This window comes from Lepidothrix coronata, unplaced genomic scaffold (genome assembly GCF_001604755.1).
Source record: "Lepidothrix coronata isolate B3197 unplaced genomic scaffold, Lepidothrix_coronata-1.0 Scaffold132, whole genome shotgun sequence".
Classification (NCBI taxonomy): Eukaryota; Metazoa; Chordata; class Aves; order Passeriformes; family Pipridae; genus Lepidothrix; species Lepidothrix coronata.
The window spans coordinates 463,049-487,567 of record NW_016690312.1 but is presented as its reverse complement, the minus strand read 5'-3'; the positions used below and the strand labels follow the sequence as shown (position 1 = coordinate 487,567).

The 24,519-nt window shown below is 46.0% G+C and overlaps 1 protein-coding gene across 4 annotated transcripts in view; it reads left to right on the top strand.

Moving 5' to 3' along the window:
- KCTD15 (potassium channel tetramerization domain containing 15) overlaps positions 1-24,519 on the top strand; it is a 43,267-nt gene that overhangs the window by 5,823 nt on the left and 12,925 nt on the right. For all 4 annotated transcript variants that reach the window (XM_017826925.1, XM_017826924.1, XM_017826923.1 and 1 more), the window contains exons 2-3: positions 353-528; positions 22,514-22,658. In XM_017826925.1, coding sequence (XP_017682414.1) covers positions 365-528; positions 22,514-22,658 — 309 coding nt within the window. In that variant the 5' untranslated portion in view covers positions 353-364. The remainder of the gene's footprint in view (positions 1-352; positions 529-22,513; positions 22,659-24,519) is intronic.

The window sequence follows — 24,519 nt, the reverse complement described above, 5'->3', positions numbered from 1 at the left end:
AATTCACAAATTGGTTATTCGTTTGTCAGGGGGTATTTCACATCTAACACATAAGCCCGCGACCTTTAATTAGAATTTTGCAGTTTGTTTTATGCCCCTTGAGGCTGACACCTTGAAAATTTTTTTTTTCTTGATTTCTTATTGCTAATAAGCATCTTTCCCTTCCCCTCTGGTACTTAGGAGAAAACGATGCAAATACACTTAATTACAGTGGTGGCAATAATTTGTTAGCTGAATATGTGATCAGGCAGATGCAAAAATGATCTGATTAGATCTGTGATCACAGATGGAAAGAAAGGTAACACACTGCTACATTTAAGAGAAACTGTTCTTTTTTGCCTCCCCGCCGCAGGAGGGAAGAAGCATGTCCCGTCTGTCTCTAACACGGTCCCCGGTTTCTCCTCTGGCTGCTCAAGGAATTCCTCTCCCAGCTCAACTCACCAAGTCGAACGCCCCCGTGCACATCGATGTAGGAGGACACATGTACACCAGCAGCCTGGCTACCCTGACCAAGTACCCAGACTCCAGGTAGGACCCTGGTGTTTGCAGGCTCACTGTTCACTGCGTGGAAGGAGGCAGGTACCTGTGAGGGATATTGCAGTGCGAAGGACGATTTATTATATATTCACCGCTTATGAATAATTCAGGTTCCGATTTATACAGTAACTTCACTGGGGTTCTGCAGGAAAAAAAAAAGCCTGTAAAATTTATGTATTATTTAGAGAGTCTATTCATTTTCTCTCTCAACATCTCCTGCGCTGTGCTGATACGTTTGAAGCACCTGTTGGTGTGCTGCCCTAGATTATTTCCAACTGCACCAGGCAACTTCTTTCTTTCAGATGTAAGGGGAAAAAACCTAGTTTTTAATTCCTTAAGAAAGCAGAATGGTTCTGCTACCCTGGGACTAATGGATGCTTCTGTGGGCCAGTCCAAATCGTGACCTGACTGGGAGCTGTGTGCCTCTGTGTCAGCAGTTGTTCCTTTGGGCAGGGGCTGGCTGACCCTCTCTGGACAGGCTGGGTTGAATCCTTGCGTGCTCGAAGGTGGCTGCTTTGTGCTGGGCAGGTCAGTGACATGTCTGGAGAGATTTATATGGATCTGGCCAGTATTGTCTCAGAGTATACTCCAGACATGCCAAATTATGAATAGATGTGGCATGAGATGATGTTTGTGTATGACATAGTGTCTGTTGTTTGCCTGGCTCCCAGTCCTGCAGGGCACTGGGCACCATGAGGGATAGGGCAGGGTCAGGCCTGTGACCTTGTTAAGGGTTAAAGAACATTCATTGGAGCAGTATATTAAGATGTACCTGATTTTGATTCAGTTATGGTCACTAAACCAGTGCATGTTTTTGTCACTGAGACAATTCAGAGAGTGCCTCATACATACTCAGGTGGGAATGTGCAGTGTCAGGGTGCCCAGCACACTGTTGACTCCAAACCAAACCAAAGCCCAGGTCAGCAGGTTTGGTTGCCAGAGGTTTTGTCCTGCATGGCCAGAATTCTGTAAGTGATAGATTTTTAATTTTTATTTTTTTTTTGGTATGACAACCAATGTAAAGCTATAGTTTCATTTGAAGATTTTTCCTTTAGAAGAACTAAGGGTTTTTGCAGATTTGGCAGGTTCCCAAGCAATAAATGACATTTATGGAGACACCTTGAAACGCCTCTGATGTCATAAAGCATATGGCTGTGATTTCATTTCAAGGAAAGGGAGCTGCTGAAATTCTCTATGGAAAAAAAGCCCAATTATTAGAATACCTGTATTTTATTGGCAGAACAAAATAATGTGATTTTTCTGGACAGTTTGTTTAATGAGGTCTGTGTGGTACTATTTTAATCATAGAGAAGAAATCTGTTCAGTGGGGAGAGATTGTAACGGAGAAACAGGCAAATGCTTCATAGTATTAAAAAATACAGAGAAGATTCAGCAGTTGTAATAGAGTGGCACATCTGTTTCCACGTTTTAAAATATCGCTGCTGACACTATGTTTAAAATATGCCCCACATCAAACTTACTTAATAAAAGCTTCAGTTACGGAAGCTTTGGAAGAATATACATAAATTCACAGATTTTGTTTCAAGAGAATAGAGTACTGAACCAATTTTTTTTTTCCTGTTTGATAAATAACAGAATCATATATTTCTTCAGATTTTGTACTTTGTTTAAACTGAAAGTACAAAACTGTGACTGACTAGAGCTCACATGCTGCCCGATATTTTGCTGTGTGCTGTCTTTTGTTTGCATTGCTGTGTTATCTCATAAGGCTTGAAGGCTTTTTTAGCTGCTCAAACTTCAGCTCTCACTGAAGTAAGAGCTTCCAGGATGAAGCCAGGATGTGTCCTTCACCAGCATCCCAAGTAGGACATATTGCTACATACATTATGAAGCCGGATGAAGGCTGCACCATAATTTATTATATTTTCCTTTTTTATATGTATTTTTATATATATTTACATATTATTTGTTCTTCTTCGGCACTGCGTAATAGACTTGGTTGTTACCCCCCAGAGTCTGGCCTGCTCTCATTCCTGGTTAAGGCAGAGTACTTGCAGTTATTCCAGTGGGAATGGTTGGAGCTCCTGATGGTGCTTCCCTGCCCTGTTGTGTATCTGCCATATGGCACAGACTGTCCTTGCAGTGATCTGCCTGGGAGAGGACTCCTGGGTCTCTCACAGGTGCAGGAAGGAGGAGGTAGCTTTTCTGAGCAAAACATCTGGAAATAATGCCAGGGCGCTGTTAGCTTGTGCTCAGAGGTAACATGCATGGCCACATCCAGAGGCATGGCCATGCTCATCCACTTGCAGAGCTTTCTGCTTTATTTTGGACAGCACATCAAACTCCTGAGTTGAGCATGAGTTTAAAAACTTCAAATCCAAGAAGTCACACAAATTTGTAGATCATATTTCAGCAGAAGATGTAAGCATATGCTGAAGTGCTTTGCTAAATCTTAGTGAAGTCACATAAAATAGTTTGGGCTCACTGAAATTGAAAGCTGTGGGAATAAACTTCCTGTTTATTTGTGTTACAATCCCTATTGCTTTCTCAGTGCTCCCAAATCCTAAATAGGCTTTTAGCTTGTAGGCTTTTTAGCTGATAATGTACATGGATGTTTAGACTGTGAGCATGTGTATAAATACAGCCTGGGTGTGCATGCACAGAAACACCACATGCTGATGGGAAACAGAAAAAGTCAAGTTGTGTTTATATTTCCTTAGTGTTTTGAGGAGGTCCAGTCCTGTTTGGTCCTGAACAAACTCAGTCCACATTGACTTCAGTGGGAGGGAAGAGCTCCCAGCAGCTGGCCAGATCGGGCCCAGCAGGAGCAAGTATAGATATGACCAGTTCCTGCCCATACCTGCTCTGCAGTCACCCCTCTGCTATGATATAAATTACACCTGACAGCAGGCAGCGTGATACATTTCTTATTGTAATCTGTTAGGATTGACTGTGCTCTGCCCTCTCAGCTGGCTCTGCTTGGCTGTTCCCAGGTTAGGTATGTGGTTGGCTCTAATTTGGGAGGAAAAGGACCCAGTTCTGGAAGTCTTACTCAAGTGAGTGAATGGCTGTTAATGTGAAGCCAGAGGCCAAATTTTGCATTTCAGCGATCCCAGAGTTGTTTCAGAGCAACTTTGGCAAAGTCTTTGATGTTGTTTGTATTAGTGCAGCTGCTGTGACCAGAGCATTTGTCCACTGATTAAATTTGCATAAGTAAAGGGTGCCAGATTAGGCATTAAAGGGGGTAGCCGTCCTCTTTCCAGTAAATTTTTATGGGCTACATAAATTCTCTCATCTAAAAAAGGAGAGAACTTGAGCAGTGCACAACTGGCGTGACAAAGGAGAAGAGAGTTAAACAACCACTGTCAAAGGTGGAATCTAAACCACTGGCACTCACCTTAGGCACTACATACCTTTCCAGTTGGCTTTTTGAATGAAGCAGCATACAGGAAGAAGAGCTGGCCTTTCAGAGGGTGAAGGGCAAAGGGAGATGAGAAACATAAAAAAGAAATTGTGATCAACAACAGCATAATGTCAGTGGTCACACAAATTACCTCAGAAATAACATTATTATTCCCTTTTTGTATAGCTACTTGAGGCCGCTTTCCATGCATACCCAAAATTGCCATTGAAGTTGATAAGCTTTGGAGGTACAAGGAGGCTGATGTTGACTTACTTGGATCTGACTAAGGCTTAATTTCAGTTTGTTTTCAGCAAATTCTCCTACTGAAACTCCCAACTCTTGTAGTTCTGAGGTACAGGTAAAAAAGAGAAAAAAACCCTGTTGATTTCTAGTGACTCTTACCATCAGCGTCTTATTTCTAAAGTAACTGGCTAAGTAGACAAATTATTCATCTTTGATAGCATTTCCTCTAGAAATTCCATTCCCGTTTTCACCCAGAGGACCTCTAAAGCAGCCCCTTCACACATTGACACTTGAATGTGTATTTATATGACAGATTGTAAGGGCTGCAAAACCTCCAGCACATCTATAAAGTGAGTTGCAAATTGTATTTATCCAAGGGAGTGAGACAATTCTTACATTTGGAAAGCAAACCTGCACCAGAAGTCCAAGCTCCTGACAGGCAGTCAGGAATACCCAAGGGCATTGCCAGAGCCTCCAGTGTTACTCCCACTGAACTCAGTGGCAGATGTCTCATTGCCTTCCAGTGGAAAAGAAGGTCCAAATCCCTGTATACCACAGCAACCCCCAGCTTCTTGATGTCACTGGAAATTTTGATACCACCTTGAAGTTTTGTTAGAAAGCAGAACAAGAGTTCTCATCAGAAGCCTGTCCATTTTGCAGCCCTGAGTAGTGTTTTTAACTCAGAGAATTGCTGTGAGCTCTCTCTGAGTTGTTCTGCTATACGAGGTAAATATATTTACCTTCCATTCTTGATAATTCATGTTTTTGTATAACCCTCTATTAAAGATATGTTCATGTGTTTGTAATGTCGTTATAAAAGCTCATGCTTTCTGTGGCATCACTTGGGACAGAAGGAATAATTTTCCATGAAGTGACGCTGTCCAGGTGGGAAGAGTGTGGGGTCACAGATCCCAGAGAGCCTCCCCTGATGGTTTGTAGCACACTGTGTTTGGGACCTCTCTGCTCCCAGCCTTTCCCCTTCAGGACAACAGAGTTTCTGGGCCCCGTGGCCCAAGCCATGAGTTGTCACACAGTGCACCTCTTGGGGCACCTGGGCTCTACCACCTCTTTCTCTGGAGGCTGTGTCCTCCAGAGAAAACCAGCACAGGCTTTATTAATTCTTTCAGAAGATAATGATCTCTCTACAAGACAGGAGAGTTTTCCAGGCATATCCTTGCCTCACTTTCCTGTGAATCCATGGACTTTTTTGGTGATTTCCCAAGGAATCCCCTAAGCATGTGTCTTCTCTGAATGTTTCTTGTCAAAATACACTTTTTTTCGTTTATAGACCCACCCTCAGACAAGGTCTCCTGCCAAGTATGACCTTCTGTTTCTAGCTACTCTCTGAGTATCTGTGGATTTTAATTCCCCTGCCTTTTCCTCCGGCACCTCCATCTCTCTGGTCGCTGGAGCTCAGCACTGGCACCTGAGATCTGCTTCTCTCCCTTGTCTGCAGCCATACCAGGATGGACTGAATTCAAGGGAGTTCTCTGCTCCAAGTTTTAGAACCCCTCTGTTGTCCCTGACAGAACATGATTGCTGACCCTGTATAGCTGGATGCAGTGGTTTCATAGCTCAGACACCTACCAAGATCTACAAGACAAATTTTTCCACATCATCCTTTACAGGAAGGGCTTTGTACTGGGTCCCACTCTGCATTTCCTGGGAGGGAGCAGGGAAATTCTCAATTTGAGTATGTTTAGGATATATAATTCTCCAGACTCAGCATAGCTGATAACATCTCATATTTCTTGCTCACGTATGATCAGTTCACTGTTATAACAATTTATTTGCCAATTTCCCATCAAATCTGTGTATTATCAATGTTATTGCCTGGAGACAACGACCAATTAGCAAATTTTGTCACTTACCCCATGCTTGCAGTTGGAGTGTAAATCCAGGTTTGTTCTTAGCCAGAGGTTGGTGGTGGCTGTGAAAGCACAGCCCATTGAGGGCAGGATCCTGTCATGGAGCAGGAGGTGTTGGTTCTCCTGGGACAGCACGGCCTCCTGCCAGCCCTGAGCTGCTGCAGTCCTGCACCACTGCAGCATCAGTCACATTCATCCTCCCTGAGGTGTCTCCCAGACCTCTCCATGCCACTGTCATTCCACTGCTCACCCACCCAACAGTGTCTTGTCCCTCTTTAATCCTCTCTCATCCCTGCACACCCACTAAATGTCTGTTTGAAGCCCAGTGAAGGGCACAGGCACGTTTCACGCTGTCTAAGGCACCACTCTTCCCTCCGAGGTCAGCTGTCGAGCGCCCTGTTTGTGGGGTGACACGAGGCTCTGACACTGCCAGGCTGTGATCTGCTGTGTGGTACCCAAAGGCACTTTGAGAGTCAGAGCCAGCACCCCACGTTCCAGCAAAGCGCTACAAAATGCTGCAGCACAAAGCTCATTAATTTTAATAGGTGTTGTGAACTTAACCCAGACACAGACTTTTAAGCAAAACACCTGAAGAGGCAGGACAAGGTGTTTTCCCTGCACGTTACAGATGCTGTGAGAGGCAGGTCGTGGGCACAGTGCAGGAGTGTGAGGACACTGCCCAGCATTGTGGCAGCTCTGCAGCCAGGGGTGAGCCTGCCAGGGCTGCCCGGGGCTCTGCTGCCCTGCCAGGCAGTCGGGTGGGTGCTGCAGATGAGAGCAAGTAAGGGAGCCAAAACCCAGAGCTTTTAGTTATATGCAGTGCCTTTTCTGAATTAACATATGAATTCTCATGGAGATTACCACAATTTTCAGTTTCATATCATGCACCGGAGATTAAGAGATAAATCTTTTGAGTTTTTCTTATTTGGTTGTTCACTGGGAACATCTCCTTTTTGTTTCTAAGGGAATTTTGACTAGCAGAACCCTTGGGATAAAAACCCTTAGAAAGGCCTTTCCCCTTCCCATCCTTTGTCTCCCCCCAGTCTGCCTGTGGATGTTGCACTCACTAAAGCAGGAGCTGGAGCAGGGAAAGGGCTGTCATTGCCAGGCTGCTGTATCAGGTGGTATAAACTGAACTAGTCTTCCCCCTTTTGCAGAGCCAGTTCCATACAAGTGCTACGTGGCCAAGGTCACAGCAGTCCTTGCAGCGCTTTGATGAGCTGTGGGGAAGGTGTGAAGTGTTCGCTCCTACAGGCCTTGTGTCCTGCAGAAACGTGTGCCGTGCTCAGACACATCCAGCACAGCCCCCGGGCAGTGCAGGGAGCTGAGGACCTGCCTCCTCCTGCAGCCTGGCCAGGGCTGCCATGGCAGGAGTTGCACCAGTCCCAGTGCCAGAGCAGGGGCACGTGCCTTGGCCTCTGTGTAAAATAAAAGTAAACTGTAAGAGGGATGTAATTACAGCTGGGAATGATGATGTTGGATATACCCTGTCTCTAGCTGACACTAACTGGAAAAAGTCCTGAATTCAGTGTCTGTCAGAGCCCGTGGAAGGAGCACAGTGTGATAGATTTCCGTGTGTCACCGGGGCTGTTGTGGCAAAGCTGGAGTGGTGGCTTTGGTGGTAAAGAAGAATAGTCCCCCTAACCCTTCATTCCAGTGACTTAAGGAGATGGAAGGGAAGGAATTTATATGGACACTGACTCTTCAGACCTGTCTGTGTCTGCGTGCCCAGGATCTCCTACTAACTGGCATGTAGGGAGCCAGAGCAGAGCTGAGCTGTCTGCTGTGATAAAGGTGTTTACTCCTTACTGGACTTGATAACCACTGCCTTGCCCAGCACAGCCACAGCCTGGGAAATGCCTGCAGGCCCTGGAGAGGAAAGCCTCTAGGAGTACAAATCTTACTGTAATTGGGTGCTGAGATTGGGCCCTGTCGATGAATGAATTATTTGTGTGTTTGCTTGGAATAATTGATGAAATGTTAAAGAAAATATTGCCTAGCTGATGAACACTTTTTCAGAAATTATTTTTTGTCTGTATGCATTTACAGCCTGGGTTGTGTGCAGTTCTAGGCATAAGGGGGTATTATGGCATCTAGGAAGGGGCAGACCAAGCCAGTCATGTGGAGGAGCAGATAGCAAATCAACACTCATCTGACTTTGAGAAATAACAGTATGGCTGCAGTGCTGTGCCTGGCACAGGCTGTTCAAAATTCCTGAATTTTGAGAAAACTGCACAGTCCTACCCAGATTACTTGCCTCAGCTAGTCAAAAGGAAGAGCAGGCATCTCCATGCAGCTCGTGCAGCCTGGCTGTGGTCAGGAGGGATGTCACTTGTGGCCTCTGAGAGCAGTCCAGAGATGAACATTGAACGGTGTCTCCAGTACCTTCTGAGCAAACCCCAGCTGACCTTGCCTTGTTTTCTGCTCTTCTCTTTCATCTTCTACAATGATAATGTGACTAACATGACTGTAGCTGAATTACACTTAGCACATTAGTAATTCTTAGTAATTCTCACCCTTCCTGCTTACAGCAGATTGAAAACTAGTCTGGTTTATTAAAACTCACAAAGAGAATCCAGCAGACAAGAAGACCAAAATTTCAACATTTTTTTTTTCATTTAGCACTCTATAGCAGTTTCTGAGGTTAGGTGGTGAAATACTTAGTAATTTCTTCCGTTGCTCCTTTTGCTTATCAGTCACCTGAGAGGGCACTTTGATACCAGCAGCACAGTTAAAGTATTTTTCAGCAGACATTTTCGGGACAGTAACATGAAAAGCATTAGGAGCATATTTTGAGAAATCACTCCCATGGGATGCTGTGGTTGTAAACTGTCTCCTCCTTTTATGTGCTGTGAGTGGACGCCCTTTCCTGCTGAAGAGTGTGGTGTAAAGTATTGTAAAGATGCTGCACTATGAAGTTCAGCATCTTTACACGTAAAGAAAAAGGGAATCTCCTTTATTGATTGCTTCTTTCTGTGTTGTGCATGCAGCTCCCTCATGGCATGGAGAGGAGTTATGTAAAAGATGTGGATTCAGTAGCTTTGTGCTGGAAATCGTGTCCTGAGGTCACAGCAAACCATACCTGTGGAGCACACGAGGTGTTCCCCCTGCATATTTGGTCTTTCAACACACGTCACGTGTTTGTCTTTTGATTTATAAACTTTGGATTTATAGAGACCCTGCAATGGCAAGTAGGGGCAAATATCCCCCTGGTCTGCTTAGGGGGATATTTCATGAACTACTTAGGAAGTTTATAAAACAGACTCCCCAGATTATGAAGCAAGGGGGTATCTGTTTTGTAAGGAACGTGTTATGAAATGAATTTGTCTCTAGGCCTTACTTAATTATTTTAATGATCCCACTGGTGGTTGTCGTAGGTGTCGTTCTGTGTGTATATTGTGACCTACATGCTTGTGATCATTTATGAAATCTAAAGATTTAAAAATACATTGGACCTTATTAATTCATTGCCTCCTTTCCCTGAAATAAATGGAGGTGGTTTGGATATTGGTATGTTGGGCCAAATCTCTCTTCCAGTGAAGTCAATGAGAGTTTTACTGTAAGTTTAAATGGAAATAAAATAAGCCCTCTTCTTTTAGAAAGCAAGCCTAATAATAAACCTGGCCAAAATAATCCTTACTGTAACCCTCTTGTCCTCTGTGGAGTTAAACCAGGGATGAGTACTGATGTGATAGGTGGAGAGGAGTTACAAGAACCTGAGCATTGTAGTAAGATGCTTCTGCTGAGTGTCTGCAGTGCTTGTCTCAAAAACGTGAAGGTGTAAAACCAACAGTCAAATGAAGACAAAGTGTTGTGCCCTTACTGGTGCATGCACAGACCTTTCCTGGCCAGACTGCCTTCCCAAGGAGGTGACTCTGCTGGTTTTCAAGGAGTTGGTCTGAATTTGTGCCTGTATAACTGAAATCAGAATTCATCTATTCATGGGTTAATGAAATCTTTAAGAACAAAGTGCATATTTAAATAGAAGAAATATGCAGGCATGCAAACACAGGATTCATGTGTGAAAGCATAAGGGAAGCAAGATCTCTGGAGCACAGAGTAACAAGCTGGTGTGGGGGATGCCAGGCTGGGCCTGACTCAGGCCATGCCCCGTGCTGTGATGGTCCCACGGACTTTGCCACATTTTTGTTGTGAGAAACGTAGTAAGTTGATGAGCATACCTGGGCCTTGCAGGGCATCAGCTTGTTCCCTTGTGCTCTCCTGACAGTAGATCTGGTGACTGGAACAGGTAAGTATTGCCAGTCACTCTCATCACTGCTATAACTCCACTGGTACAGAATTACATCAGGCTGGTGAGGTTCTAACCTGAACTGATAGCTGGGAGAAGCTGCAGAGCTGGAATTCAGCTCCAGGGTTATAAACTTGTATCTCTGTCCACCAAACTGCCCTACTCCTTCACCTCAGCTGCTGTGATTAGCATGTACTTCCATCTTTTGATGCTTAAAAATGAAATGACACCTGTAAAAATTTTAGAGGGGTTTGTTTTTACCTGACTTGCTCTCACTTCAGATTCTGCCAGGCAGGACAGCTAGGAGCTTCACAAGTGTGCATGACTGTATTCCTTCCTGGTGCAGTGGCTGTGACAACTGTCAGAGCTGGGCACCAGGACAGAGAGGCAGAGCAGAGGTATTCAGTGTTCACCTGTACTGTGTTAAATTAACTCTGCAGCAGTATGGTACGTGTTCAAAGGCTAAAATTGCTGCTTTTTTATCTGCTGAGGGCTGCATAGAGCAAAACCTGAAAGGAGTGCTGCTCGTGGCTGCTGGGAAGCTCTTACGCAGCATTTGCACCGGTACTCTTGGTCAGACTCAGGAGGGATCAGTTGGCAAGCACTGGAAAGTGAGATTTGCACCATAAAGCTGAAACGCTGAAGGAATCCCCGTCCAAAGGGCAGGCTCCCGCTCCGCCTCTCTCCTAATGGAGTGCAGATGCTCCCAGTGCTGCAGGTAATCCATTTAGATCTGGTAGATGCTTTTGCAGCAGCAAATCTCTCTCTTGAGAAAGTGGACAATGAAAACCGGGGACTCTCTGGTGTCATACTGTGTTAGGCCACCAATTTGTACCGGTGTGATTTACACCAAAGGCTGCAGCTCTGGCGTTTGGGGAACGTGGTGTTCCTTTGGGCAGAGCACTGCCTAAATTCTGCCCTTGCAAAACTCACCTACAGTTTCATGGGCAAATCTGACTAGTGGAACTCCAAGGGAACCAGTGCATGACAACAGAGAAACTGGGTCCTCTGCTTGTGCCATGGTTGTCTGGGAGGGAACAAGGGCTGAATTTGGGCCAGTAGTACATAACACTGCTGTTGAATGAGGAAAAAAATTCATTGACCTTTTCTTAATCTTATGGAGGGGGGAAAATACAGCTTGGAGTTATAACTAGTTTCAAACATACTTCCTCTTCTTTTCACATCCAGTTGTATTCTGTTTGCAGGGTTTAAAACAGGGACCTGTTTCTGCTTTCAATTAAATCAGAGGATGTTTTGGCCTTGACTTCACTGGGACCAGAATCAAACCCATGACCATAGTATTGTATTTAAGAATGAATCTCTCACAGTCACATAAAAAGCCAGGTTCAGCTTTCAGTAGCTCATCAGAATTCAACAGTTAACAGTTTACTTATTGTTTTAAAGTTCTTGCCGAACTGAATTGTGTAGGGCAGGTGTATTGCTGTCTCCTTCCCAGGTATGGGTTCCCTCTCTATAGACCCGAGACAGGGGCTCCTCCTTTCCTTGGGAACTTGCCCATGGAGGGGGCTCTTCCCAGCAGGCAGGTTGGTGGGTCACTTCCTGTCTGTCCCTGCTCTCTGGCTGCAATAACCAAAAACCTGCTGGGAATTCCTCTTCGCTTCTGCCTTTCATCTGCCGATGGCTCAGGCTCACCAGCAAAAACTGTTACACAAATCTTCCTTCTTGATGTGGCTCTGAGGGCTTTGGTGGTGGTTTTCCCTTCAAAATAGCTTTTTAACAAGTCATTCTCGATGTTGTTCTTCAGTTTCTTTAAGTGAAGAGCCAGAAAAAAATATGTTGGGTGCAGCTTAATCAAATGTAAGAATAAACAGGAGGCTAAACATTATCCATGCATCATTTGAAGCCTGATAATGAAAATATGGAGAGAGAGAGCTGGATGTAACTTCCCAGTCACATACATGCTTGTAGAGAAATAAGACCAGTTACAGTCTGCCTGTCTTTGCCCTGCGATGTCTTTGCACCAGAGGGAGTGGTGCTGTGAGCTGTGCTGGTGGTGTACAGCAGTAAAATGCAGCAGTGTTACACTGACTGAGCAAAATTGGTGGTTTACTCACCAGAGGATTGGCTGCAGGAAAAGCAAAGAGAGCAAGGGTCTGTGTTCTTTCCATGTTATTCTCAAAACCAGAAGGGCTTTACCAGTTTAGCTGATGTGTCCCAGCCTAATGCCCAAGCAGCGTGGGCAGCTTCTTTTAAGCAAAAAGCTAATTTATCACTACCCAGAGAGGCTGGTATCGTTCCTGTTCACAGCAGTGGGGAGTGTCCTGGTGCAGCAGAGGCCAGTGTGGGCACCAAGGGTCACCTGGTGTTCCTGCTCAGCCCACATGGTGCAGAGGTGCAGAGTCCCAGGCAGTCTGTGCCTGGGAAATTCCTCCTGTGATTCTGGAATTAAGGAAAAAATAATAGGAAAGGGCTGCTCAGCTTTTTTATGTCTGGGATCAGAAGTAAAGGGCTGTGGCTCAAGCAGGTTAAACGTTGTAACTGTTAAGGTGAGCACTGTGTACCAGGGTGAGTGTGTGACCTGTCACCATTTGTGCTTTAGAAAAGGTTGTGCAGCCCTTGAATCTCCATCCCTCCTTCTCCTGCTCTGTGCTGAAACACCCTGGTTTCACAGCACCCACACATGCAAAAGATGTGAAGGGCTGGACTTGCACCCTGAAAGGGAAACGAGTTACATCTGAAATTTTCCTTCCTTCGCTGAGTCCCAGTGGGAGTTTCGCTCTTGACTGCAACGAGTGAGGATTTAGCCCATTTATATTATAATGTAACCAGTGTCTGCATGTTTTCAATCTCCCAGCATGCCCAGTTGTAAAGGGGTGATGGTAATGGAGGTAGTGTCCAGATTTAGTCTGATTTTAGAATCTTAATAAAAATACTGAGTTACCTTCCACTTGAAGTTACAGAAGGCAAGTGAGCTGCAAAAGAGCTGGCATTTGGGGCAGCCCTGCTCTCATCAGGGCCCTTGTAGCACCATGATTTAGGGGAAGGGATGGTTAAAGGAAAAGCAAGAAAAGACTTGTATAGGCAGGAATTTTCTGTTTGAATTGTACGTCTTCTCATGTATTAACAACTTACTTCTCTTGAGTGCCCGCAACTCCCACAGAGTTTGAACTGAAATGCAGTTCTTGCAGGATTGGGACCTCTGGAAAACTAGGAAACACTTGGGAAACTAAGAAGCTAGTTTAGGATTTTGTTTTAAATTAAACAGTTTTTGTTCTGAGTTGATTTTCATGGCCCAAATGTAGCGTAAATTCTGTGTTGAGAAAACACGAGAGGCCCAGAACCCTCACAGGGCTCAAATCAGAGCAGCAGGAACAATGGTATAATAGAAACAGGATACAATTTAAATTTGTATTAATGTTTTTAATCTTCACCAACTATTTAGGCAAAAGTTCAGTTAGAATGAAGTAAAAAGCAGAAGAAGAGCAAGAGTAACATGAAATTAGTACTGGAAATCCAGCTAACATGCTGCTTTAACTTCGAGTGTTAAGTCCACAAAATAAAATAAAGAGAGGAGGTCCCAAATAGATGGGTATTACCTACTTATGTACAGTTACCTGGACCTTGGCATATTTCACTGAAAGAATAATATTCAGCTCCTGCTGTTAACACATTCTGTGTTTTGAAGGTTCATAATACATTGTAATATGATTTGTTTACTTTTATTAAAAATAAACCAGTCAGCCAGACCCTGCTCTTCTCACTCTCCCTGAGTAGTTACTGCTTGTAAGGAACAGGAGTGGCAGAACTGGCCTGCCTTGACCTACAGTAGCAGCAGCTCTGCCTGCACTGGGCTGCCATGGGTCACACCCCTGCCATGGCCAAGGCCCCTCTTCTGGTCATGGATACTCCAGAGCAGCTCAGTCAGACCAACTGATTGAAACTGTACAGTTAAGCATCAGAAATCATGGGAGGCTGTTTGTCAGTGCCCCGGTACAGAGAATGAACAAGCCACGTCAGTGGCAGGTAAGGAACTTCTAACAGAGAAGTGGAAATTGTACCCTGTTAAGCACAGCAAATGCATTACATGACTGATGGGTTGTATAGATGTTGTGGGATGCTAATGTGTGCAGCTGAAGGAGTGCTGCTGAGTGTATCTGCTGTCCCTACCTATGGATGTGGTTATGTGCTAAACACAGTGAAAGGATTTGTAATACAGAAATTAACATACTAGAAACTTGTTTAGTGAAGTATTTTTATAGCTGTTAAAGTAACACACTAAAATAGGCAAACACTTGAATGAGGCAAACTGGAATCACTGGCCTGATGAAGGGCTGGATTCTGCCCCTGATCCTCGTGGTTAAGCAGCACTTTGCCCCTGTTGACTGCCCACGAGACAAGTGGCAGAAACAGGTCCCCAGGGAGAAACACTCTGCTGATGAATTTGGGATGAGTGACCAGTGCTGATGGGCTTAATCCCACTATCCCAATAGGTGAGGGCTGAGGGTTAATGTCGTGGGGTATCTGTCGATAGGTCTCGGTCCATGAAGAAAAGAACACACACAACGCACACCAGGGTGATGAGACAAAGGGATATCTGCTGCTCCAGAGAAGCAGCAGCTTTTATTCAGTTCGCTCGCTTCTACTTTCCCCCCCCCAATATAAACATATTCTTGCAAAAACACCTAGGAATGTAACACCTGCACACAGCCAAACAGCTTCGCCAAGGTACTCCTTAAAACTCAAGGCTGTGTCCATGGAAACATCCAATTAGCCTTACTGTTCTCCTGGAAAAGGCCTAACTCTCTGTAATATTTTAAACTCCTCAAGCCCCACGGATTTCATGGAGCTGCCACTTCTCCCCACAGGTTAATACCCTTGTAAACCTGGTGGGAATGAAAAACCTGGAAAGAGAAGTTTAGGGGAGCCTCAATTCCCTTAGTAGGTGGTCTGCTCATTGTAATTGTTTGACCACTCCTCCTCCTCCTTCCTGTTGGGATGCTTGGCTGAATGGAGGCAGGGCCAGAGTGGCTCTTGACTACCATGAGAAGTTTTCATGCAGGAAAAGACACAAGCTTCTCTACCTGGGATTATTGTTTCCACTTCCTTGTCTTACCTGCTAATGTATATCTAGGTGGTACTGCTGCTACAAATTAAAAAATAACTGTAATGTATCAAAGTAGGAATACACATATATTTCCAGGAAATTATGTATCAAATATATCGTCTGTCAAAGTGTCTTTAAGTGTGGAGATAGGTTATTAACAACAGGCATCTCTCATCCTTACCATGAATGCTTTGTGGTATTTCAAAAATAGTAGGTAATTTCTACTTCAGTGGATTTTATTACCTGTTGCTTCAGTAGACTTTAATTGATAGTAACAGAGATCAGAAAACACAATTGTCCATGCCTTTATTTTAACTACAAAATCCATTACATACCTAGTTTTGCTTTTTTGTGATGTTACAAAAAGAAGAAAATAAATCCTTTCAGAATTTCCTAAGAATGATTCTGCATGGTAGATTATCATGTTCCTTATGGATTATTGACTTTTAAAAATACATGTTGATACTATATAGACTATCTCTAGCCTGAACAGCAAAATATGAAGTATTAAATCTAGGTAATAGATCCTGCAGTTCCTTCAGGTGCTTAATAGTTAATGAGTGTAATATCCTTGAAAAGCACGGCAAAGTGAGCATATGGCTCAAAAAACTCCTATGGCATTCCAGGATCAGCACTTGAAGGCAGGAACAGGAGGTTATAGGAATTGGAGATGGACGAACATGTTATCAATGAGTTACCTCCTCCACCCTTCTGCTGAGATTGGACTGTGCTCTCTGTTAAAAGTTGAGAGGGCCACTTGGGGGTCACAGGCTTGAGTATCTCTGGTTCTCACAGGTCAGTTTTGTACCCGAGCACCTGTGGTGGCTCACTGGTGCCATCAGGATTCACAGCCCTGTACTGGGCCTGGCAGTGCCTGTAGGACAGGGGTGCCTGAGGCTGCCTGCCTGGAGTGCTGGGAGAAGGAGCTGGTGGTCAGGCAGCTCGAGCACGTGCAGAGCAGTGCCCTGCCTAACACTGCAGGCTGGACCCTGCACTCCTCTTGGGACTGGAGGCCACTACCTGATCTGGGCTTACTTTTGCCAGAAACCCCTTTTGGGGCACCCCTCTGTGCCTTCAGGCACACGTGGCTGCTAGGATTTCATAGTTTGCAGAGCAGCAGTTTACACTGTGAGTTTAAGACTCAGACTCTCACACACGCACAATTTGCCCCATCACTGTACAAATAAAAGATTTAAAAGATGCTTAAAACAAAATTCTCCCCAGCCCAAACACCCTCCAAGCCAGGCATACTCCTGAAGCAATCTGAGGTGATCCAGATGTTATCTTTGATTAAAGTGGAAGCAGTGGCAGAGCTGTAAGGGTGAAGCCTCTCAGGGTTTCTGCAGCGCAGGGCAGCCAGGCCATGAGGACCCACACTACAGCCAATGCCTCCCCAGTGCTTGCTTCCCTCAACTGGAGAAGGGCTGCTCAGACAGCAGGGTGGGAGACTGTGGTATAACCATACAACAGAGCTTTCTTTATGGACTGTCACACTAATTACAGCTGAAGTTTTAAACTGAGGCAGATCAGAAAACCTAGTGCAGCCAGATGCAACCTTCAGCCACGTTGCTCACTGTGCAGGGCGTGAGGGAGCAGAGACAATGCTTCAACACCTCTCTCTCACACCTACTGTCAGGCCAGAAGGCAGAAGACACCCATTTGCTGGGTTACCTCTATGCTCTGGCCAGCCCTGCCTGCTTTTCAGGCAGGCTGGGTGTTTTAATGTATCTCCCTGGGGAAAGCAGCTGCAGGTGCTCTCCCCATTAGGGTTTGCTTTGCTCAGAACTTGTGCACAAACCCAATCAGTTTTACAGAAATAATGGAAATAGGAAAAACGCTGCTAGGAAGGTCTGGCAGCACTGTCCACTGCCCACCCAGCCTGTGCTGCTGTGGGCGGGATGTGGCAGTGCCAGCAGAGAGCTGGCTCCTGGCACACCGTGGTGGGCAGGGCACAGCCACTTCAGAGGCTCTCCACTGTTCTTTCCCAGCAGTTACTTCCCTGTGATGGGACAAGCAGCAGACTTCTGATAGACACAGCTATGCAACCAGCAGTGCCAGACGCGCTGTAAGGCCTCTCAAGCACCTCTGCTCCAATTCATGGCATTTTTTCTCTTCCAAGCAGATAACAGTATCCTACCCACCTTGAGCAAATATTTAAGAGATAAGCAGCACTGTTTATGCTCAGCAGCAGTGACTGGACTCTGCTCACACACCTGGGAGCTTTGTTAACATGTCCCGCGGGGCAGTGTCAGGTCATGCTCAGTGTCCTGCCTCTAAACAACCCCCTTCTTCCTCTCTGTGGCATTTCCCACAACCATCACCTCCTCCTCCAGCTCCACAGCCAAGCCCAACAGCCAAGCCCGGCTGGCAGCAGTGTGAGGCACAGGGAGAGCTGCAGAGCTCGCGTTGGCTGCGCTGTGTGTTTGTGCTGGGGAGCAGGAGGGCACACAGGAGGCAGGTACAGCATGGGGCAGTGAGGGCAGCACAGACCCACACTCTCGTAGGACCCACAGACAGGCATTTCTCTCTTCTTCACTTCTCCTCCCATAAAATTAAGAGACACGTTTTAATGACAGTTTGCTGAAATGTTCACTCCCTGCTGATTTGACATTGGGCAGAAAAAGTGTCTACAAAATCAATTTTTAATAAATGTAAACAACTAAATTATGAATGACAGAAATATCACTGAACAGTTAAATATTAATCACATAATTACTTAAATTAATACTTTTAGTGCAATATTGTGATAGAGAGCTCTACTTCCATAGTGTTGCTGCGCTGGCTGGGCCGGCGTGTGGGGCACGACAGGACCACAGTGCCCCCCCAGCAGAGGGACTTGGGGACAGAGCAGTCTCGTGGTGCTTGCCACAGCCCCAGTTGCTTGTTGTCCCACAGGTCCTGCAATACTGGGTGCTCCTCTTAAGACCTCTGGAACCAGATTTATTAAGAAAGAACTTCTGTTTTCTGTTTAAAATCAAGCTGTCAAGAAAATGGCTAAACTGGCCCCAAACCAGAAAGTAACCCACTCCACCCCAAAAATTTTCCTGTCCCAGAGTGCCATTAAACTTGCTGACAGCAGTGTGTGACGTGCAGAGCCATGGCTGTGCTCAGGGATGGTGCTGGGAAGACCAAGGGTGCCAAAAGCCCTGGCTGCTCCTGAGATAGAGTTGGGAGAGTTTAAGAAAGAGATGGTGTGTCATGAGCTCTGCTGTAGGGGCTGAAGTTACTGCCCTGTGGGCCCCCTCTGTGCTCCCACCTCGACAGGTGCTGCAGGGAGCTGGAAAATTGGTCACCACGGTTGTGGGGGGTGGGCAGCAGCAACTGTCTGTAGGTACTTGCAGGCAGAACTCAGCTTCTTTCTCTGCCCAAGAAACTAAGAAAAGAATTTACTGGCACTCTTGTCCTTGTGGGTTGGCTGGCTGTGTTGTTTGTTTTTAATCTAATAAAAGAAGATCTTAATATCATAGTAAAATCGGTACAAAGCTGGAAACTCACCCCTTGGCGTTTTGGCAAAACATTATTGAAAATGTAAAAGCCTTTAGCAGAAACAACAGAAGCACAAAGAAACAGTAGAAATAGGATCAACAGGTTGTGTTCTGGATGTTGGGAGAAGTGGGTAAATGCATCCAGCCAGGGCTCGACGTGCCAGAGAGACCAGCTAGTCTGGGGGCTGGACAGCAGCCCTGCTGGCTCTGCACCGTGGGGACGTGATGCAGGTGGGACCCTGGGAGAGTCGGGTGGGCAGCACTGCAGAGCAGAGCACTGCCAGTGTCCAGGCAGTTGGGAAGAGCACGGTGCCAGGAGGGCAGGAGCAACTGAGGAGGAAGAACAGGCGGGTGGGAGGATCTGTGCACGGGGCAGATGGTGTGAGCATGGCGGGACCCGGCCAGGGAGGTGGAGGCAATGGAAAGGCACACTTGCTATCCTTAGACTTGCAACTGCTGGAATTGATCCTGGCTCAGTCTGCTCCCTGTATGGAAGTTAAGTATTGGACACAAATTTTAAGAGTGTTTCTAAACTAGAAGATGAAGTGTCTCTTGCAAAAAGGTAGGAATGCTGAAGGAGTCTTCATTGCTCAGACTCACCCTTTGCTGTGGGATCCAAGTGCAGCTCTGTTCACCTTGACTTTGTTTTCCTGTGCCTCCCACCTCTTCACAAGCATCACTGGAAGTACTATTCCTGTGTGCCATAAGCAAGTGCCTCCTGAGAATACCATTACCTAGTTTGTCCACCACTACAGTGCTGGTCACCATGACAGCTCATAAAAACAACCGTTTGTGGGATAACTTCTGCCCAATCTGAGCCCCCACGACTTTAACTCATGGCACTGGAAGGAGCAGCTTCCTGAGGCTACCAGCCAGCCTAGTACCTTATTTCTGATCATCAACAAGTTTGGACAGTGCAAAGCCATTCCTGTCCCTTGCACTTGCTGGCTGTCTGACGGCCTGGGTGGATTTTGCTTCCATGATTCTGTGTGCAGCCTTTCATTCTGGCCACCACAGACCATCCACAGAGCGCTCGGGGTCGCCATGGGGCTTGTGGAGCTGCTCCAGGTCACTGTGCTCCTTTCCATAGCTTCACACATGGTGAGTAACCCTGGCAAGCCAACTCCCCTTTTGAAGCTGCTGTTTGAGTTCCCTTGGTGCTCCCACAGTCATTTTCTGATTGACTGTTCCAGGTATGGTTTGTACTGGTGAGAAGGGAGAAGCAGGAGTGCTTTCCACACGCAGCATTACAACATGCTGCAGCAGAGTTGGTTCTTGGAACATGGCAGCCCCCTAAAACGTCAAATAAATCCTTAAACTATTCATCACTCTGTTTTTGGGGTGGCAGTTAAGTCTTTCAACACTCTGCGAGTTTCTTTCCCCAGCAGTAATTTCACTGGTGAAGAAATACAGCTCAAGGCACTCCACAAAGGCCTCAAAATTCATGTTTTGTTTTCATTACCAAAAAAATGCTTCACTACATTAAAGAGTGGCCCATTAAAACTGTGTACCCTGTCTTCTCTGCGCCCTGTCGTTGTTGGCAAACCCTCCCCCATGCGCGTGCAGAGCCCAGCAGCAGCTTCTGCAGATCCACAGAGAGAGGGGACCAGGGCTCAGCCACAGCCCAGCTTGTTTAGGTGTCAGACCTCAAAACTTTCAATAGCCAGGCAGATTTAGTAAATGTGTGTACTGAACCTTAAGCTACCAGTGCTTCCTCTGCTTTCACTCTGTCCCAGCACAGCACACTGGCTCATGTGTGTGTCCAAGGAAATGCATTAACTGTCTGGTTCCTGGAATAAAATGTAACCCTGTACAAAGCAATAGCTTTAACTGTCTCAGGCAAATGGCCCTAAAACAACAATGAAAAAGAAAATAATGACTCACTAGTCTTACTGAACTTTGGGATTATATGAATTAAATGTTGCCCCGTGAACTGGACAATGTTCTCTGATCCCATATAAACGCTGGAGGTTGGAGAAAGCAGTAAACCTGTTAATAATTAGGTTTTAGGGGAGCATTTGGTTACTCTCACAAGTAATTCAGAGTAGCTGAATGCTGACAGAGTCATGAGAGAAGGTAGTGAAAGCTGGAGACTGTGCTTAAGAGGACAGGAAGTTTCCTAGCAAAATTCAGTGGGGACTTACTAAGTTCAGTTTTGTTTAATATTTCCACAGTTTAGTTAGATATAAATGGCATATTAATTAAATTTGCAAGTATATTGAGAAGTTAGAAGATCAGAGCGAGGTGCAGCTGTGGAGAGCACATCTCACCATGTTGCATGAACCAGGACCCAGACCAAGTGATGCAGGGCACAGCCAGAAGCACCAGCACTGCAGAGGATGGTGGGGAATCAAACCTGCCCCTTCCCATCACCGGGATGGGCACTGGAGTCACTTCCATCCGCTCCCCAGAAAGCTCGGGGCGGGGTGGTGAGGCTGGAAGGAGGGAGGCAGCAAGGCTGTGGCTGCAGCATTCATCAGCAGTGCTGGACACGGCCTTTGGCAGGGTTTGATAAGCTTGTTTTCCAGGGCAGGGGAAAGCCGTGCCCTGGTCTCAGCGAGGGATGTGGGGGGATTTCATGGCCCATTTGAAGGGGCGGCCCGATGGTGAAATCCAGGCGGCTGCGGGATGGTCTCTCTGGGAAATGGAGGAGTCCTCAGTGGCAGGATTATTTAAGACTCGACTTTGAAAGACGAGACACTCTGCAGTTGGGAACAATGCTGCACTGTCAGAGAGATGGACTCAATTACTTAATAGGTCTTTGCTGTCTGTCTCCTGCGATTTCCCTTTCAAGAACATATATTCAGCTGGGTTATTTCTCATGGGAAGACAAAGTGTTGTGAGAGGAGCCAGGCATTTGGAGGGGAGAGGCGGGAGGAGCGGCAGCCGGGCAGATGCCTGGTTTGCTCTCTGTGGAGCACGCTCCTCAGGACGTGGAAAAAGCTGGAGTGATCCTTTGGTCCTGTAACCAGCTGATCTCTCCATCTCACAGGACGGAGATCTCTTCTTTGCTCACAAAAGATTTGCCACTTTGCTCTCCTGCTGCCAGGCTCTGATCTCCAGGACTGCTGGTGGTGGCACTGTGGTCCCACAGGCAGTGCTGTACATGCTGCACAGGCCATTGGTTTCTGTTTTGTCAAAACCTTTTGTGTTGGATGGACACTGACAGGTCCACACAGCTCATCTGGGTGCATGGGCAGCCTCCCCTCTAGCACGGGAAGGCTCCCGTGGCATTGCATCAACAGCAGCCAAGCTGGAGGAAAAGCTCATCTCCAAGTAACCACTTGGTGCTGCTGTGTTAGGACGTGGTGAACAGGGATGTGTGATGGAGCCAGTGATTCCTGTTCTCACCAGAATCACTCTGCCAGCCATGGGGTGAGCGTGTCATGGGCACTTTCTCGCTGGGGTCACGGGCCTCACTGGCAGCCCTGGTTGAGGGCAGGAGGGCTGGGTGCCAGGGCAGCTGCAGGGCTCTCGTGCTGGTGTGTCTGCATGTGCACACACGTGTGTGAGCATGTGGGGGCACACACATGCCCAGGGCATCGATCTCTGTGCACTTGTTTGTCACCAAATTAAGATACTGTGTTACCTTATGCACGTTGAATTGATGCACCCAAATTGGCTGGATGTTCTTAAGCCCTGGGGCTGTAATGAGATTTTGTCTATTTTGCCCATTTCTTTTTCTCTTCTTTTTTTTTTCAGAATAAGTCGTCTGTTTAATGGCACAGAGCCTATTGTCTTGGACAGTTTAAAACAACACTATTTCATTGATCGAGATGGAGAAATTTTCAGATATATATTAAGCTTCCTAAGGACATCTAAGCTACTGCTCCCAGATGACTTTAAGGTAAGGAAAGCTATAGTCTGCAATCTATTTTTTCCTCCTGTTCTGTCATTTGTTTTGGTGCCAGTTGGTTTGTGTGCTTGACCTAAACACACTTAACTAAATGTTGCTGTTTATTTGTTAGGATTTTTAGTACTTGTGTATTACACTAGGGATGCTGTTATTTAATAAATGGACCAATGGTTGTCATGGATACCATAAAAAGTTAAACGATGAAGCTTATGGCTAAATCAGTTTTTGTAGACTAATTGTATTTTCTCACATTTTTAGCTTATTTATCAGGGTATAACAACAATTAAGAAACAACATCAGCAACTAGCACTTACCAGGGTTTAATGCTCTGAATCTGAAAGAAATGTTTTAAATTTGATACTTAGAGGACTTGAACTGTATAAATCTTTTTCTTGTTGGTATAAAAAGGAAACACACTTAAACAAGCCCATAAGAATTTGTGTTAGATATAACCAATGCAGATACTTTGACTTCAGGAAGTAATCTGTTCACAGGTTGTGAATGTCAAAATATTCTTGGGAGATGGAATGGACTGAGGGTTTTTTAAGGAGCAGTGCATGTTTTCTGTGAAATAGTGGTGCTGGTTGTTGCTTTGCAGGCCCTGATTGTTTAAAAGCTCTCCTCTCAGCCTTGTTTGTTTGGCTTCGCACTTACGAAACTTCCAGCATTGTCACCCTCATGTATGAAAATTGGAAGACAAAAATGTGCAAACTGTAGATGACAAGATTAAACAAAAGCACTTACTCAGGACGAAATGATGAATAAATTGGGATGGCAGAAGGGGGTGTGCTCAGTTGGAGGAGCGGAGCATTGCTGGAAAGGAAAGCTCCTGTGCTCTGCAACCCGATTTCACGTTGTTGTGTTGGGTGGGCAGGATCACTTGGCCAGTTATGACTGAGTCAGTCCAGAGTTGTGGTGGTGGTGGAGGCTCTAGCTTTGGAGTACAGCTGATCCTCGGGCTGCAACTGCTCCTCAGCCATTCTTGCCTGAGTTATGAGGATAATCATGTTTGATCCATCATGGGAGGGTCTGCAGTTGGGGCTGAGGGGACGCGCTGTGTGGTGGGAGCACACGTCTCATCACGGGGCAGGAAGAAGGTTTGGCACTTGTGGGCAGTTTTGGAGCTCCAGCCCAGAAGGGGTGTCCTGAGCACTGGTCTTTCAGGCAGGTCAGGGAGGCTGCCCTGGGGGTTGGGGTGCTGTGAGACAGGGTGAGAGCACTGAGCTGAGGGTGCGAGAAAGCTCTTCATAGAGACGTGAGAGGAAACACGTGGGCAGCAGTGAAGCTAAAGAGCAGAGCAGTCCTGTGGGTTGTAAGATGGATCAAGTAAAGGGGGGTGGGTGGAGAAGTGGGACAGGTGCCAGAGAGATGCTTTAGCAGCAGTGTTGTGGACAGTCTAGTGGGACAAGAAGGTGTGAGAAGAGAGGGTAAAAGAGATGCAGTTCAAGCTGATTATGGCCTCAACCAGCATCCAGATTTCAGAGGTGCTCTGCAACAAATCCAGCAGGATTCGGCAAGAGCCTGGAGGAGAGAGTGCCAGTGGATGCCAAGGACTTGTCTGCACAGCAAGCCTCTGGCAGGGCTGGGAGAGACTCAGGAGAGCCGGCGCTGTGCCCGGGCTCAGGCCGTTGTTCCAGACCATCTCTTTGCATAGGGTTAACTGTATTTTATTTAGTTCATCCCTGGGAGAGCTTTAGAGCAAACCCCAGGCTAATGAGGGCTCAAGAACAAAGCAAAGCATTGCTAGGTAGGGAGTAACTAAATAAAAATGCATAGAAGAATGCGCTGTAAAGCTATATTAAAACTGCATTGTAAACGGATTTGACTTCACAGAAATCGTGTAATTTTACCA